The following is an 18,849-nucleotide window of genomic DNA, read 5'->3' on the forward strand; positions in this document are numbered from 1 at the left end:
TGAGCAAGCTTTGCTAATTATTGCACTCCTAATTAACTTTAACTTTTATGTGACATTTACAAATTGACACCAAGCATTTTCAACGAACACTAAACCACTTTAGTGTAAAATTGGCTTGCAAGCTCACCTTTTTCTTTTGTCACATTGAATGAAAAAAATGGAGTAATCACTTTCTTAAACGGTCGGGTATCCCAGCTCTAAATTGTATATTCCTCATCTCTTTTCCCAGGTACAATCTACTTACAGGCAGTCCACAGTTTACACAAAGGGGGTTAGGTTCCCGAGAACGGTCCGTACCCAGAATTTTCCGAATCTTGAAACTAAAAAAATCCCCCCCCCTCCTCAATCAGGATAAAGTCCCATTAGTTGGAAATAGGTGTGCCTCGTCCCCAATTTTACTAGTTTTCTCTTCAGTACTGGATCGTATCGCTGTACATACACTCTGCACTTCCAATGATTCTTTCATTTAATCGAATATCTACTTTAAAACTACCCATAATTAAACCTATACTGTATCCAATTATTTATGAATACCACAACATTTGACTAGTAATCGTTAACAGAAAGCAGTCTCTTCTGAATGGTCTTTTACCGTACATTAGGCCAGGCCTAGACTTAAGATTGTTGTCGACTGAGCTCATAAACAATGGAAGTGTAATTGTTAAGTACAGACGGTAGATAACTCGAAATAACTTTAAAGAGGAGAATTAGCATTATAAACATGAGGAAAATAGTTATAAGCGTAAAAAACCATTATGTAATGCTACATAATTAAAAGAATCGCATAACTCTACGTAACAGTCAAATTTTCTTAATTCTAGTAAGGTGCGGCAGCTTACGCCTTGTTCCAATATTCGTCTGCAACCTCGCTGCGCTGGACTATTTGCGCTTGTGTAACTAACGCAAAAATGTCCGCTTATTCAATTTGTTTTACACGATTCATAAAGTTTCATACTTTAATTTATTTGGTATAGCCCTGTGAGCCATTCGGCTCTTGAATCGGGTGCAACCGCAACAAGCAAAAAAAGCAAACGTGCAACCCAGGGACTTTACTGTACCTTGGATATTTTTTTGTATATCTGTAGTCAAAGCTGCCACCGTGGATGGGTTTGCCTACCCAGGAAGGGTGTAACAATGACTGACTGATGCTCGGGATAATGCATTACGTCAATTTGGTTGTTTTTATTCAGGTGAGAACTCTAATGACCAGGAGTCTTAATTTTCATGGGTGACCTGGCTTGCCAAAATGATCAAACTTGAGCAAATTAAATGAAGTACAGCAATGAAGCGATCTAAACTAGGGTAAAAACGACAGTCATTTGAGAAACTGATTTATATTACACACGTAAAAATTTTTTTAATAAACAAAATCCCTGCAGTGCAAGTCTGCTTGGGTAGATTAGTATTAGACTGAATGGTAATTCTCTAACTGTGCAGTTGGTAGTGATAACTGAATTTAGTTAATTTGCTCGCATGACCTCTGCAGCCACAAGGGGTGACATACAGCATTATACAAAAATAAATACCATTCGTCTCCTGTGGCATCACGAGGGAGGTGAATTGTTACAAGCCTCGCATACAACACTAAAATGAACAATTAACCGACTTCTATCATTAAGCATAAAAAGCAAACAAATGAGTTGAGAGACTATAATGATAAAACACTTCATAAAATGTAACATTTTCAAACCCTTTAAGCTGCAGCATATTCGAAGTCTTGCAATTAGTGTTTTTTTTGTATAATAACATTTAGCGGCCACCAAACACGTAATTCTCTACGGTTCTAGTTGCTAAAAAAGCGTGCTGTTACAGCCTTGAATATTAACTAAATTTGAAATTGGAGTGTGGAATTGTAGGCCAAAATGACCATCCAGTTGGGGTGCCCTCAAGCTCCCTCCTGAGTTGGGGGGGGTGGGGGCCTTGTCGGCAGTGACTTGAGCAATCGATTGAAGTGCTGCATCTTTTGTACACGAAGAAGCCTAATGTCCATGGGATAATGTTGTGCTTCCACTGCCCATTCTGTCGAGGCAGGTGGGTGAACTTAAACGAAGACTGTTTCCCCACTGAAAGGTCTCCTTGCATGTGACTGGAACGAGAGTTAGTTTTTTTAAAGTTTGCTCCTGAAGCACGTTTTTGCCCCGGAGAATGTTCAAAATGTTAGGTGCTGCACACGTTAATTGAGTTACCCCAGGGCCCTTTGGAACACCACCTGTCTAGAGTAATATATCGTCCTGTGGGATGTGGTCGATGCTGTGGTCTGATAGCTACTGCAAGGAAAGAGAATATTGTTGCATCGACCCATCATTTGGCCCTGACGTACTACACTGCCATAAATACAATTAACAGCATATCCATCGCTACTTTATTTTTTAGGAAATAAAAACTAATCTATTCCATCTGTACTCAACATTGTATATACTAGAATTGCATTTATCAATTACAGCAAAATGATGTTCCACATCAATTATAATTTAAAAACATTTTAATCTTCAGACTGAATACAGTTGCTTATTCTACGAATGCTTTTCAAAGTAATATTTTAGCCACAGCCTCTTGGTGGCATTAAATTTTGAAACGTAGCATTTGCGACTGAACACTATTTGACAAATTTTGTAAATACTTTGTAAAATACTGTACTATATAAGTAGATTGAAACACTCCTCCTTATACGTGCACCTTTGTAAGTAACGGGTTTCATATTTGAAAAATGGCACAATAAAACGTGTCATCTGTCAATCCACTGCTGGATGCAGGCCTTCCCAAGTCGTTGCCACCTCCTCAGTCCTGTGTGAAACAAACCAACTGGCACCTGCAAGAGGAGCTGATTTTGCGTTGCACCGTCTTTTCGGATGTGTTCCATTCCGTGGATTGCCACTTGGTCTTGTCGACTCACTGCTATCATCCCTTGTGTTGAAGTGCCCTGCCCGTGCAATGGACGTTCGGCGCAAATTGTGTTCTCCTGAATTTACACGACGAATCAAAATCCACTTTTCTGCACTTTCCGAAATTCAAAGCCGAGATTCATCCGTGTCTGGCAGACCGTGTTTGATTCATGAGGCCACCACTCTGTTTTTGTTGTGAGAGTCATGCGGCACAATTGACTGCTCGTGTAGGAAAGCGGCCTTATTGACGCTGTTGGGAGGAAAATCGATACTCTGCGCTGCCGTGTGTGAGGGACGGCGTTGGGGCTGATATTGGTGAGGAGTTGGCAGACGAGTGGCAGATTGGGGATCGTGCGGGTGAGTGGAGTCGCTGACTGGGTGGTAGGGGGGGGAATTCTTAGGAGGATGAAGGAGGTCGGAGGATCAAACCGCAAGGAGTGACGACCATCAACAGGGCCCACATTTGCGGTTCAGGAATATCCAGGGAGATTAGGTTGAGGTAATCTTTACTACCTTCTGCCTAAATTTAGGTCGCCCTATACTATAAAATATTCTTAAAGCATTCGGTCTGCATTTGTGCTCGCATGGCACTGGCTGCTAAAACATTTATGCAAGTTGCTTTTTTGTTATGTACCATTATTTTTATAGTCTTGAGCTTTGCGTTGCATGAAAATACATTTGCGTTTGTGGACTGAATTTGGAGCAAAATTTGTAATTATTGAAGTAAAACGAAAACCGTTCAGCCAAATACCATTCCTAAAAGATTGCTTACGATTTAGAAATGTTTTTTTTTTGGAAACGTACACTAACAAGGTGTTCTGCTCCTGCGGATGTTGAAATTATGTTAAGGTGTATCGTACCATGCTGGCTTTCATTGTACCTTGCAAATGTTAGGCCACTTGGGATCGGTTGTACTTTTTTCTCTTTCCTGGTAGTAGTAATGCCAGACACCTAAAGGTCAGTCAACCAAAAACAATTCACCTGCAGGGGCCATCCGTAGATTGGGGGGGGGGGGGGGAGAGAAAGAGGAAAAAAAAGTCCCTCGGTTGTGTGCTCCTCCAGAAAGTGGTGATGCCCCTCTGTGTGGGGTGCGGGCGGCAGTAAGCGCGGGCGCACGGCATGCGCGCAGCGTCGGGCTACTCCGAGTCAGAGCACGATCGCGTGGATCGCGCCGCTGCCGCCCCTGAGCCCACCGGCCCGACAAGCGCCACCGGCCAAGGGGGAAGCGCCGCCGCCACCTCAGCGACGCGTGCGGACGCCAGGCCCTGGCCCGTCCAGCGCTGGCTGCTGCGCTGCTTCGCCCGCAGGATGCTGTGCCGCTACCGCGGCGTAGGTGACCGTGTGGAGCCCAAGGCGGTGGTGCACGGACCGGAGCGTCGCGTGGAAAAGTTGCCGACCCTCCTCGCGCTCTCCATGGAGGGCACTTGGGAGCCTGTTCCCCGGTAACTACATCCTTCCCTCCTATTCTTGCGTTTTGTCGCTCGTGCGCAAAGGGATCGGACCCCCCCCCCCCCCTCCCTGCAGCACGTGGCTGTCGAATGTGCAGACAGTGTAACTTGAAACCAGTGTCCCCCACAAGCTGGAGCGATGTCCTCCACTAACTTTCACTTTCCCTGATAAGACATCCCAGTGTGAGTCGCCACACCGCCTACAAAAAGGATGTTTTCAAATTTTGTCTTGTCGAGGGTCTGCACTCAAGGCCACTCGGAGGCTGCCAGTGGCCTTCTGGCCTTGCAATGAAGAACACCAACCTGGAGGGTCTTGTATGTTGTGCTAATAAAGGGGTGGGGAATTAAACGGGTAGTGCAATTTTTTTCTTTCTCCAATTCTTGCACTAGGATCCATGCCAACCCATGCTCTGCCACTGGGGAAGCCTTTTTTGGCTTGGGGTAAAACCTCGTTTTTTCATATTTTTTTGGCTTAACCGATCGACTGCTCCGAGTCTCTCATTTCAATGCTTGGCTGTACAGGTGCAAACATACGAGTTTTGCAAGGGTAGACACTACATTTATTGGCCAAGGCCGTAAACTCCTGGATGGTCGTATGTAAAGATTTTGCTCCCTTTTTTGATTTGAATACCTGGATGCGAATTTTCTTTGAAATATCATTTGTCATTATTTTTGGCTTGTCTTGCCTGTCGTTTTGTGAAGAGAATATTAATTTAGTTGTACTGTTATTAGCATTTTTATAGTTTTACCCATAATGTTGTCATGGGGTGGGGGGGGGGAGCAGGTGATGTTTGACTATTCTGCTCGTCAGTTATTGGTGATGGTGGTTTTGTTGCCCGGCACCCCAGGAGATAATTGCTCGTCACCGATGTTAGCCGTCACAAACTCCTAGTCACCAGGTTCGCCAACGAATGTGGTGCCGCTTCTTACGTTTTTCAAAAATGTGTACATAATTGCTTCTAGATATAAAGCTTTCGTGACTGCAAGGATCCATACTCTTTGGTTCTATTTGGTAAAGTCACGTAGGTAAAAAATAAAACAAAAATCACGACGTTTTGGCCACAACACAAGCGGCCTTCACCAGGTGAAGGGACCAGGCTGTCTCGAGGACAGCGCTGGAGTGGAACAGCCACGCTCAGACCGCGACCTTTCAGCTGTGTGCGAGGAAACAAGGTGCCTTGACGAAGGAATTGGCATAAAAATTAGCATTTTATTGGCCGACTTAGCATGATGAACGGTGTAGAGGTGGTGTACATGCGTGTGACCATGCCGGTTGGCGCGGGGGGGGAGGGGGAGTTTACCTATTGATGGTGTGAAAAGGGAATTTTTAAGAGCTGCGAATGTTTGGGGTACCACTGCTTGAAAAATATACTGTACCATTGAAAATTAGTTTAATGTTTGGTTCGATTTAGAACATCTTTCCAATGGTTGCTTAATTTGAAACCATCTTCTCGGTTGAAATTGTGTGTTTGTAGATCTGAATTGCCTCGTGAACAAATCTGATAAAAACCCGTGGGTTTGCAAAGAACCTTGGTATCGGAGAAAATTATATCGTGATCACCCACAGCGTTGTAACAGTGATCAGCTATTGCAGAAGAATTCGTTCTGCCGTGTTTCAAATCTGATTTGTGCTCGCGAATTCAGTTGGAGACATGTCGCTTTGTCTCCCCGATATAGCAATCACCACAGGTACAACTCAATTTGTAAACCCCGGGGTACTGTAAGTCAGGAATGACATCCTTCATGGATGGGATCAGATCACGAATTGTGTAATGTATTTAACCGGACCTGGATCTTGTTTAGAATTTTGGAAATCTTTTTAGTAATGCCTGCTATATATGGTAGTGTGGTGGTTTTCACCGCAGTATAAAGTGGTTGTTTCTGTATGGAGGCAGAAACAGCTTGGCGGATGGTACGGTCAGAGTATCCATTCCTTTTGAGGGCCAGGTGTACATGTTTTAATTCACTGGTCAGGTGGTGTTGGTCCGAAATGCAATGAGCCCTATGGTATAAAGTTTTGATGAGATAATTATTTTGGGCTGGGTGGTGGTGGGAATCAGGTTTCAAGTAGGAATCTTTGGGTGGGTTTCCTGTAGACAGTGCCCCAATGAGCCATCAGGTCTCCTCTCAAACAGAAAATCTAAGAATGGTAGCTTGCCATCTTTCTCCACTTCCATGGTGAATTTGATGGCGGGATGTCTGGAATTGATGTCGTGTAGGAAAAGGTTCAGAGCTGGGAGGCCATGTGGCCAAATGACAAAAGTGTCGTCTACATATCTCTTCCACAGGGAAGGTCTGAGGGTGGAAGTCTGGATGGCGTCCGATTCAAATTTCTCCATGAAAATATTGGCTATCACTGGTGACAAGGGGGATCCCATGGGGGTACCCTCATTTTGTTTGTAGGAGCCATTCCAAGTAAAGTAGGTATTGTTGAGGCAGTGCCTAACCAGTGCAGGTGTATGAGGGTCTAGTCCATGTTGGACCAAATTTTCAATTATTTCAATGGTATCAGGTACTGGGACCTTGGTGAACAAAGAGACCACATCGAAGCTGACAAGGATATCGTCAGGGGACGGTACAACGTCTTTGACCATAGAGACCAATTGGGCTGAGTTAAGTACTGCTGAGGCGGTCTTGCCAGTGAAAGGTAGCAAGGTATCTGACAGAAAACGGGCTAGTCTATAGGTAGTAGAGTTGATCGTGGATACGATGGGTCGTAGTGGGGTGCCTTCTTTATGAATCTTGGGAAGACCATAGAATCTAGGGGGTCTTGCAGCAGAAGGTTTTAGGGAGGGACGTTTACTTGGGTCGATTAGGGAGGTCGAACTTGTGCTGATCTTGTTGGTTTTTATCGCTAGGCTATTGGTAGGGTCATTTTTAATTTTTGATTAACTTCCATCGTTGAGCAGATTCTGGATTTTGTTGTATGAATCTTTATCCATAATTACAGTAGCATTGCCTTTATCAGCTGAGAGGATGACTATCACTTCTGTTTTTTTAAATTCGAGTTCAGAGCATTCATTTTTGCTGATGTTACTAATGGGTTTCTTAGCATTCTTAAGAATAGTGGCTATTTCAGCTCTCGCAACGTCTGCTTGGATGTGTCCTATGCCTTTTTGAGGGCTACATCGACCTGAGCGATATCATCTACTGGTATGTGTTTTTGGGGTGACAGCAAAATTCGGTCCCCTAGCCAGTACTGTTTTCAGATTGTCCGAAATCGAGGTGCTACTCTAATTAATGAGGATTTTGTTAACGTCTAGTTTTGTGAAGGCACCCCACTACGACCCTTCGTATCCACGATCAACTCTACTACCTATAGACTAGCCCGTTTTCTGTCAGATACCTTGCTACCTTTCACTGGCAAGACCGCCTCAGCAGTACTTAACTCAGCCCAATTGGTCTCTATGGTCAAAGACGTACTGTCCCCTGACAATATCCTTGTCAGCTTTGATGTGGTCTCTTTGTTCACCAAGATCCCAGTACCTGATACCATTGAAATAATTGAAAATGTGGTCCAACATGGACTAGACCCTGACACACCTGCACTGGTTAGACACTGCCTCAACAATACCTACTTTACTTGGAATGGCTCCTTCTACAAACAAAATGAGGGTACCCCCATGGGATCCCCCTTGTCACCAGTGATAGCCAATATTTTAATGGAGAAATTTGAATCGGACGCCATCCAGACTTCCACCCTCGGACCTTCCCTGTGGAAGAGATATGTAGACGACACTTTCGTCATTTGGCCACATGGCCTCCCAGCTCTGAACCTTTTCCTACACCACATCAATTCCAGACATCCTGCCATCAAATTCACCATGGAAGTGGAGAAAGATGGCAAGCTACCATTCTTAGATGTTCTGTTTGAGAGGAGACCTGATGGCTCATTGGGGCACTGTCTACAGGAAACCCACCCACACAGATTCCTACTTGAAACCTGATTCCCACCACCGAGCCCAAAATAATTGTCTCATCAAAACTTTATACCATAGGGCTCATTGCAAACCGGACCAACACCACCTGACCAGTGAATTAAAACATGTACACATGGCCCTCAAAAGGAATGGATACTCTGACCGTACCATCTGCCAAGCTGTTTCTCCCTCCATACAGAAACAACCACTTGATACTCCGGTCAAAACCATCACACTACCATTATATAGCAGGCGTTACTAAAAAGATTTCCAAAATTCTAAACACAAGATCCTGGTCCGGTTCAATACAGTACACAAAATCCGTGACCTGATCCCATCCGTGAAAGATGTCATTCCTGACTTACAGTACCCCACGGTTTACAAATTGAGTTGTACCTGTGGTGATTGCTATATCGGGGAGACAAAGCGACTTGTCTCTGACCGAATTTGCGAGCACAAATCAGATTTGAAACGCAGCAAAACGAATTATTCTGCCGTGGCTGATCACTGTTACAACGCTGTGGGTGATCACGATATCGTTTTCTCCGATACCAAGGTTCTTTGCAAACCCACGGGTTTTTATCAGAGATTTGTTCCCGAGGCAATTCAGATCTACAGACACAATTTCAACCGAGGAAGATGGTTTCAAATTAAGCAACCATTGGAAAGATGTTCTAAATCGAACCAAACATTAAACAACTAATTTTTCGATGGTACAGTATATTTTTCAAGTAGTGGTACCCCAAACTTTCGCAGCTCTTTAAAAATTCCCTTTTCACACCATCAATAGGTAAACTCCCCCCCCCCCCCCCCCCCCCGCGCCAACCGGCATGTGCACCCGCATGTACACCACCTCTACACCGTTCATCATGCTAAGTCGACCAATCAAATGCTATTTTTTATGCTAATTCCTTTGTCAAAGCACCTTGTTTCCTCGCACAGCTTAAAGGTCACGGTCTGAGCGTGGCTGTGTTTCACTCCAGCGCTGTCCTCGAGACAGCCTGGTCCCTTCACCTGATGAAGGCTGCTTGTGTTGTGGCCGAAACGTCGTGATTTTTTTTTTATTTTTTACCTACGTGACTTTACCGAATAGACCCAAAGAGTATACATAATTGCTTACAAGCCATGATTTTATTCTTTAGGTCTTTCGGTAAAGTCACATAGATGGATTCAAAGACAACAACAGCAAAACACTTGGTCATCTTGCCTACTGCACAGGCGCAGGTTTCGTTATCCATGTATGAACTCCTTTCGCATCGTATGTAGCCAACCATGCTAATCAGTGTTGGGTTCGACCAAACTAAAAGCGGTCCTAAATAAATGGTTGCACTGGGTAAAACGCACGTGCAGTTTTACAGCTAAGTCCCGTGATAAATAGTCCCTTAAAATATCACAAGGCTTTTTATTGACTAGTCTTTTACTTTGCACAAATATTAGGTTTTATTTTGAAGCCCAGGTTTATACTACTTTAATGCAAGATTTGTAGAGTTAAGCTGTAGTATTATTTGATAGAATACTACTTTTTTTTAAGCCTCGTCTAAACATGTACTGTCAAATTACATGCTGTGAAAGCTGATCGCATAACGTTTTTACCACACTTTAATGAAGTGGAGCTGTTGTTAGGGGGTGCCAGCGTCACCTTTATCACTTATACGAAAACGCTGCTTAAGCATGCTTAAGCATGGTGTGTCCCTTGATCATATTTCAAACTCGTTATTGAGCCTCATCCAAACATGCCCTGCGTAAAAACCGTGGTTTACTTGTGATGAATTATTCAGTCTTTGCTACACCGCGCGCGGCTTGTCTGGGAGCCTCGAAGGGGATGTCTGGCACGTCTCCTGGGCCCTCTCCTTGCACGGCCAGCCTTCTGTATCGGACCAGCCTCCCGCGTGCGACACGCGTGAGCCCCACCACACGTGTAGTGGCACGTGGCATGCTGCGCTACAAACCTGGCAAACCACCCCCCCTCCCCCGGAGTTAAATTCCCACTCACGGCCAACACCAGTGACGATTATCTGACCTGGTCCCGAGCCACCCCTAGGTCCACTCTGCCTCAAATGAGTACCTGGTTCGGTGTGTAAACATTGCCACTTAGGGGGGGACAAAAGGCGGCCGGGCGTGGTGCTTGCCACCTACCCACACGTGTGCCGTGCCGGCCTTCATAGATGCTCGCTTAACAGTACTTGCTCCCACAGTCTAAGGCTTTGTTCGTATGTGTACGTGCGATGCGAGATCTTTTGTGGGCAGATAAAAGGGGTGAGCACATGTGCAGTTTGGGTGGGAGGGTAGCAGTGCGTGGGGAGAATAATTAATTTGACAACTTTGACGGACAGAATACATTTCATCAAAACGGAGGTGAAGCAAGTCGGGCGAAATAAATTTTCTCGTCGCTTCATTAACGCCCAACTGCATACGGACACCGCAGCAACGACTATCCGTGCAGAATTGTTACACAAGCCAGTATTTTTGTTGTTGTTTAGATTCAGCCCTGAGAAAATATGGACGCGCACAGCACAGCCGTGTTGCAGCGCAAACAAAGCAAACGTAACATTTTTTCCTATGAGCAAATATGTACGTGCTCATTTTCCAGACTTTGATTTTGTATTATAAAAAAAAAATTTACTCGTCCCGTGCCATTTTTTTTGAGAGCTGTTTTTTTTTTTTCGCAGGCGGCTCCCTAGCGGGCAATTTCGTACAGTTTGCATTGGCTGCTGTGACCACCACGGGGAGCAGGTTGCCACCGGCACCCCCCCCTCCACCCCTTCAGAATCGGTCTCGTCCTCTTGTCTCGTTGCCCCCTGCTGTATGCACGCGAGGGAGCGCGGCTGGCATTTGTCGGCCAGGCGTTTCATTCTCGCATGGCCCTTCCCTTAGTCGGTGTGGGTGGGACGCCGTGTCCAGCCGGACGTCACGCTGATTAAAATTAAATGAGCACGGAAAGCCGTTCTGGTGTTACCCACTGGGGGGGGGGGGGGAAACGTGGTGTATGTGTGGTTTTGTACTTTTTTTTTCTACGTACGTTTTTACCATTGACTAGTTGTAATAGCAAAATGTCAATTTTTTTTTTTATAAAGCGTGGTACTGCAGCGGGTTTTTTTATTTTTAAATGTGGACTTTGTGCAGTAATATTAAAACTGGTCGAGGCAAATTTCCGTTTTTGTCTGTGCATAAAGCAGCAGCTTGCTAATTGGCACGTGCGTATTATAGATGGTGCATGATAATTGGGCTTCGGTCCAGGTGTAATTTAAATGAAGGAACGGTAGCGCTCTGAGCTTCAATATCTTTTTGCGACGTAATATATGGATGGGGATTCAATAAATTATTAGTCTATGTAATGACGGTACTGTGGAGTTTTGTTGTTTTGGATTATGCATTGTTACTTTGCACTTTCACAACCTTGGAAATTAAAAGGGTTTTAATGTTGTCTTTCATAGCACCTCCATGACTTGGGTATCAGGCATGCACAGGTATTGTCCACTCGATGTTTGCAAACTGGCTCGATAGCGAGCTGTGGGTTAGTTAAGCTTTGACCAAAGGGCTGTACAAACTATCTGACCACAATGCCGCGTGTTTGTTCAAACCACAAGGTACTACCGGCTGGAATGTTAAAGCAATTTATAAAAAAACATTTTGCCAATCTGATGTCAAAAATGACTGCAATTCTTAAAGATTGATTGTGCTGTACATTTTTAGGTGTAATCTGTGAAAGGACGGTGGGGGTGTGTTCTTTAATTAGTGGGGGAGGTTCAGAGGTGTGTGAAATTGATGGGTTTGCCTTCCTGATGCAATTTTAAAAAGGTCCCAAATTCGGATTTAATTAATGCATGCAAGAACTGAACAAGCCCTTTGAAAACCCACGCATTCCGTTTTCTAATGTAATGGATTCGTTCGGCTGTAGAAAATTTTACGTGTAATGTACATGGTGTAACATTTGAGGTAATGCTTCGTATAGTTTACAACCGTTACATAGCATCCTAGGCCTATGATGAAATTGCCATCGGATTTCTGGAAGCTAATTGGGGTTTGAGCCTGCATCCAAAGTTGGGTACAAACTGAACAATTATTGGAAGGACGTTATTAACCAGGTAGTCTTAAGTGACTGGTTTCCATCCTACCTGCCTATGTCGGCTGTTATTTCCGTCTATGCCTCTCTTAGAGCTCTCATGTCCTTTGGAAAACACTCTAACACTGGTTTAACACGTAGGCTTTCGCGACCAATATTATTCATAATAAAGGTTTTTGGGTTAGATCGCGTTTTATTTATAAGTGTCGTAACCCTCCACCACCCGACACGGCCAATCAGCAAAAAAGTGTCACGTTGACAAAAGACAAATAATTCACTACTTTAGCCCACCGGTGTGTTGAAGAGTGTACTCAAACTGTAAATGTTGTGGATTCACTCTTCAACACACCGGTGGGCTAAAGTAGTGAATTATTTGTCTTTTGTCAACGTGACACTTTCTTTGCTGATTGGCCGTGTCGGGTGGTGGAGGGTTACGACACATTTATAAATAAACGCGATCTAACCCAAAAACCTTTATTATGGACTCATTAACACTGCTGTTGTGCGCAAATGCAGGCATGATACTCTTATGCAGTGACGGAAGATCATTTCATTCATGCTAATCTCTCTTTCCCTGATCTCCCCCATTAACACAACTGACGTGCTTGGGTCCGTGGATGGAATTCCTTTCCAGCTCTGACCCCGCTTGCTTGCCCATCGCCACACAAATAACCTCGTTGTAACAGCTCTCTCGCTAGTTCAGCAGTTCCACTGCTGGATCCTATTTTTGCGCCTGAGATTGACTGCTTGTGTTGCGCTCAACATCATGATATGTTATTTTAATGTTTATACCTTCGTAACTACCGAAAGAACCAAAGTGTTATAGGCTACTCGAGCTGTGCTTTGGTTGTGCATTGGAGTAGGCCAGCAATTTACATGGTTCTACAGTGCTTGTACAGTACTCTCCCACATCTGTAATTCCTGCTGCCTTCACAAACCCACATTTGACCAGCTTGGTGAAGGGATGGTCAAGGAACTTCTATGGGCCTTAATTGACGCAAGGATGCCCTTGGCAGTGGCTTGACCGAAAGGGCTGTACATGAAGTACTTAACCCCATTTCTGAAATGAAGACCCTCTGTACACCAACAGTAGCACCTGGTGATTGTTTGACCATACTTTATATCACGGTATTCTGGTGAAGGGAGTACAGAATTACCTGGTGAGTCCAAATCATATCCTAAGCACAATTTTGTTTTCCATACCTGGGAATAGAACTGTGGCCTGGTCTGTTGCACATTAAGCTAACCACTGTACCACTAGTTCGTTTACTCTCCGTGATCTGAAAATCTACATGTACTGTGTAAATTGGATTCTATCTGTATGCTATTTATACTATAAAATTGTATTATCCGTATTGATGTGGGGGTGAGTCTAGCCGTTGCCAATTGGGCAGAATACTGGAAGATCAAGTTAAGTGTCATTAATAATTATTGCCAAATTCGGCAATCTCTTTTTATTCCTAGTATTCCATGCAGTGTACAGCACTTCTCAGCTCCATTCCTCCCACTTCAGAAAATTATAATTGGCCCCGAAGACGTTCCTGGTGACTAATTAGTGATTGCAGTTTGGTAATCTCCCAAGCACAGCGAGGCTCGTTTTATAGAACGTCCGTTGCGGAAGACGCCCATGTGCATTCTGGGGGAACGAACTCAAAAAATGTTCTTGTTCATCCTCGGGCACCAATTCGGACTCCCCCCCCCCGTACCCAAATGATGGCTGATGTCACGTCTGCGTCTAATTACTGGGTTATTCTTCAACAATGAGTCAGAGGGAGGTGGGGGTGGCTGATGTGCTTCTACATTAACACCCGTGGGTGTGTACAGTATAATGTATGTACCCCCCCCCCCAGGCACGCTGACGTTGCAGGTTTATGAAACCTCTGCATTCGTTGCATCGGAGTTTTTATAAGAAAAGTAAACTCTTTTACTAGTGAGTCAATTTGAGAAGTACAACTTGTATTTTTATTGGATCAGCCAAATTTTGATTCCAAGTAGGTTTTTCTTTTAATGAAGTGAACTCAAGGTAACGGGGTAATCTCATTTGCAAGAACAACCTGGGGCATTGAACCCAGTAAGGAGGACCAACGATTTTTTTTTTTACACGGTCCCAATTTCGGTAACATTTGCAAGTTTTGGCTTCTGACGTTTGAGTGCAATAGCCTACTCGAGCCTGCACACAATGGCCTACTCTCGCGAAGTTACGTCAGATCTTTTAACGTCCACTGAAGCCGCTTTATAGCTCTTTGTATTCCTCGGTATAAATAAATCTTCTTCTTAAGCACATTAGGCCCATGCGATCTATTGCCCTGCCCTCTGCTGCCCACAACCAGGCATGGCTGCTCTAGTCGCCTCTAACAACTTCACGTGCAAGGTGGGTCACCCTTTCTAAGCACCATGCAGGCTCAAAATCCTGCTTGGCTTCCAACATTCGATTGTATTTTCATCTCGATTCTGGGCAATTTCACCATAGGCATAGGAGGCTATAACTGTTATCCATACCTGGAGTTCATTATTAACAATCCGGCCAAACAGTATCGATTTGTAATCGATATTTTTTGCCGGATTGTGACCGCAACAAGTGGCGAAGGCCGCTACCAATGGACAATGTCACCACCACCCATAACTTGTGGTGGGATTTTTATTTATTTCGTTATACGTTTTCCGATATTCTTCCTTATTGAACTTGGCACTTGCATTCTAGCGTCAATGTGAAATTGTTATGGATTACTGTTGTGCATTTTTCTTAATTGCTGTAGCGCCTCCAGCAATGCCGCAGTAACAAGTGCGTTACCGAACTGGTGAAAAGTAAATGCTGAAAATCGTTTGGCTCCGCACTTTGCTTCGTCTTTTTTTAAAGTTAATTACCCGTCGCATAGAAGGCAAACTTGTTTAATTTCCATTGGCTCCCACATTTTTAATGCATGTGTAGGATAGCTGTGGTCGCTGTCTCTCTCGCTCTTGTGTGCGATTTTTTTTTTAGCAGAGTTTGCTATATTATCTCACGGTGGGGGAGGGCAGAATAGGAAAGCATGCCTCTGCGGGTTGGGCGGCCGTGCCCCAGGGCGGTAGTGCATTTTGGCACGTGTGTGTGTAGAGCTGCCGTTTCCGTCTTCCTGTACCGAACAGCAAAACGGCGGCCGATGATGGTCCACGCTTAATCCCCCCCCAACAACTCCTGCGGCAGGGCCGGCCCTGGTACAGTGTCCCAACTCGCAGTTTCGCCACTGCCGCCGTCTTTCTCGTGGGGGTCATCCCCTTCGTTGGCACTGCAGAGGAAGAGCACGGGGCTGCTCCAATGGAGGTCATTAGACGATTTGCGAGTGGTCGTCTGCGTGACGTTCGGACAAGGGATCGGGCGAGGCCCGAAGCCAGGTGAGGTCTGGCGTAGACGTGTGGCGGTGTTGAAGTGGCCACTCACTCGTGCGGCTGTCCCCAAAGCCCTCCCCAACTTCGAGTATTGTTGGCACACTCTTTTTTTAAACGATTGTTGGGGCTTTAACACTTTTTTTTTCTTAAGCCATACCTGGCCTTGAGTTTTCACTTCCTGAGTCTCTCTCGTGGTTTCGCACTGCGTTTTGTGGTTGTGCGAGGGTGCTAGTTTTAAATAAATCCTTGCATCCTGGTGCTGAAACTTGAATGGGGTATTTAATTAAGTGTTTTTTTTCATTTTATTCACTTTTTACTTGGGATATCCCGCAATGATTTCAAGAAGTTTGGTCCATTGCCCAAAGCCTGTCTCGTGATTTTCTAGAGATGCGACCGTTTGCTGATTTTAGTACTGTAATGTATATCGGTGACTTTCTCATCAACGATGAAGGATACGTGGTTATAATCTGGTAAAACCCATTGATACTGGAAGTTTTTTTCAAGGGAGTCAAGGATGTCTATGGTTCAGTTGCATTGGTTTTGACCTGGTATTAAAGATGTATACGTGTGGTGTGTAATATATACATGTACAATGTTTTGCGTAATTTGCAGCGTTGCATTTATAGTTGTGGCATGATGCCGTGATGTAATGGTTGATGTGCCAAACCTGCAAATCAGGATGATCGGCTTATTTATTCGATAGTTTGAAACGTCGTCCAGTCAGCGGGTTAAATAAATGGGTAGGCCACAATCGATTTGGCAGTTTTGCATCTAGTGAGGGTTAAAGTGTTTACTACGTTCAGCTCTCCCAAGGAGAATGGACAGTATGGAAGAGTAGGCAAAAATGCCATCTCTAAAGGAGTTGCCTTTTGTGGGAAGACCTTGCGACCAACAGTGAGAGCAAGCGTTTGCAGGGATGCATCTTTTTCATGATTGCAATGTAATTAACATTGCATCCCCCTGCAGCTGACTTTTTGTATACTGTGTTACATTCATGAAAATCTAAGGCTTGCTTGCTTGAAGGTGTCTGCTTTCAGACATACAAGATATCTGATCTTACTCCTGAGAACATGCGTGTTTTTCACGGGTGACAATGTCTCATCGTCGCGCACGGCATGTCACGGAATTGCCTTGCGCCGTCTGTCATTCGACATCTAAGCAATGCTCTCGGCGTATGTTTTAAAACAAATCCCAATTTTCTTTTTCTTTAAACGCTGCATCTCGTCGCAACTCGAATCGTGTGAACATCTTTATCGAGCGACAGGAAGCGATGGTCCAACAGACCCAGCCCTCGCTGTGTACAGTTTCCATCGTACACAGGAACTGGCTGTAGACAGTCTCTAGGCACAAACGGCACACGCTGAATTGTTTTAGATGCTATACAGTGCAGTTGTGTGTCTTCCGCTGGTCCTTGACACACCAATTGAAAAGGGGCTTGGGAATACGGCTATTCATGGTGGGAATGTTAAAGTTTTCAGAAGACTTGCATTAAAGAATATTACGGTAAGTTTTTTTTGCACGCACTTTTTTTTTAGGGGATTTTATGTAAAAATGGTTTGAAACAAAAAAATTTGCGTACGTTCTTGGTTTAGAATCCCAAATATTTCCTGCCTCCCTCTGGACCTTGCAGCCCGGGAGCTGTGATTTAGGGTTTCCTGTCAAGAGGGCCTCAGTGCTTCGCAGGAAACGTCGGCCGTGTTCTATCCACTGAATTATTTTTAAACTACCTTTTTTCTTTTGACTAAACCCTTGGGTTGTTAGCTTGCATAACTGATTGCGTTTTCCCTTGACTAAAATGCCTTCGCATAGTCGGCAAAAGCTGTGTAATTGTGATTTTATTCATTTGTTTCTAAAAATGTCTTGTGGCCGTTTGTAGAAAATACTCTAAAACCAGCTTGTGGATCGTTAGTCTAAATGAACCATTTAGTTTTCTGGTGGCTTGTTTAATAGTTTGCATGCTATGAGGCTAATGGTTATTAAAATAAGTTTTGTCTTTTTTTATTGTTTCCCTTCGTGACTCTACCGAAAGAACCAATAATATGAATCCCTGCAGTCGTGAAAGCTTTAAATCAAATTGAAGTTTTGTCTCGTTTAAAAAAATGCAGAACTTAGACTTAAGTTGGTTAATTTCTGTGAACATTCAGTTTAAAATTATTCTGCTAATGCAGATCAAATGTGTTCACCACTTTGACAAAATCAACAGTTATTCCATTTGTTTGGAGAACTTAAAAAAATTCATTGCAAAGGGCAGTAAGTTACCTTTGTGACATTTTTGAAACGTCCTCTCCCTCACCTAAAACTGATTTGCGTTCTGGGGTATACGAATGTTTTTCCACAAAGATCTGAGTCCCATTATCCTCATGTGTTTATATCCTGTTATGATTCCATTTTGCTTTCGAAGGGACATGCCAGAAGTGTCAATTTAGAACCCCCTAAACGTCAGTAGGTTGCTTTATGCATATAAATATTAGGACGCTATCGTTATTTTAATTCTGCAATAAGTATATGCAGCACGCTTTCATTCCATTTGGATCTGGCGTTGTCGCAGTGTCAGTTGTGGAAGGTATTTTTTTTACCAAACTTCTTCACCTATGCTGTTTGTGGGTTGACGGGGGAGGAACCTTAGACTGCTGTTACATTCCACTGATGTTAGCCATGGCTGGGAATTTAACTTGGGTTACCAGGTTAACAGAATGCCATAACCACTGCGCTACTACTCCATCTGGTGTTATATTGACCTATAAACACATACAGTGCATGCATTTAAATTTTGCATCCTGTTTCTTTCTATGTTCTATAGGCTGTTGAGGTTTTTAGCGTGAATGTAGCACCTCCTTTGTGGGGAAATAAAGGATGCCTCGTAATTTGACTGTCTGGCATACCCCCCCTTGACTTGTGGAAAATATATGAAAGTACGCACAGTATCTGCTTGTTATTTCCTTTCAAACAATGGGGAACTAGGTCAAGAGCAGTGCGGCGCTTGCATAAATACACTTAAAAATAATTGACCACGTCAGTACTTTTGGAAAATGTTTTTGGGCAAGGTGAACTTGATAATGAAAAGCAACGGTGATGTTCGGCAATAAGACAGGTTTTTTGTTAAATCCATACATGCTATGACATACGAGTAAGAAATGTGAACATTAATGAATAACATGGTACAAAAGCTG

General features: G+C 43.9%; 1 protein-coding gene across 6 annotated transcripts in view; it reads left to right on the top strand.

Annotated features, from left to right (window-relative positions):
* LOC116942966 (kelch-like protein 5) overlaps positions 1-18,849 on the top strand; it is a 77,531-nt gene that overhangs the window by 13,134 nt on the left and 45,548 nt on the right. For 3 of the 6 annotated variants that reach the window (XM_076067426.1, XM_032955495.2, XM_032955496.2), the window contains exon 2: positions 4,190-4,324. The exons of 2 other annotated variants lie outside the window; for them this stretch is intronic. In XM_076067426.1, coding sequence (XP_075923541.1) covers positions 4,190-4,324 — 135 coding nt within the window. Of the gene's footprint in view, positions 1-4,189; positions 4,325-15,297; positions 15,686-18,849 lie in introns of those variants that run through there. One more of the 6 variants, XM_032955497.2, reaches the window with a different exon arrangement.

This window comes from Petromyzon marinus, chromosome 16 (assembly GCF_048934315.1).
Source record: "Petromyzon marinus isolate PM22_M1 ecotype Great Lakes invasive population chromosome 16, UKy_Petmar_22M1.pri1.0, whole genome shotgun sequence".
Classification (NCBI taxonomy): Eukaryota; Metazoa; Chordata; class Hyperoartia; order Petromyzontiformes; family Petromyzontidae; genus Petromyzon; species Petromyzon marinus.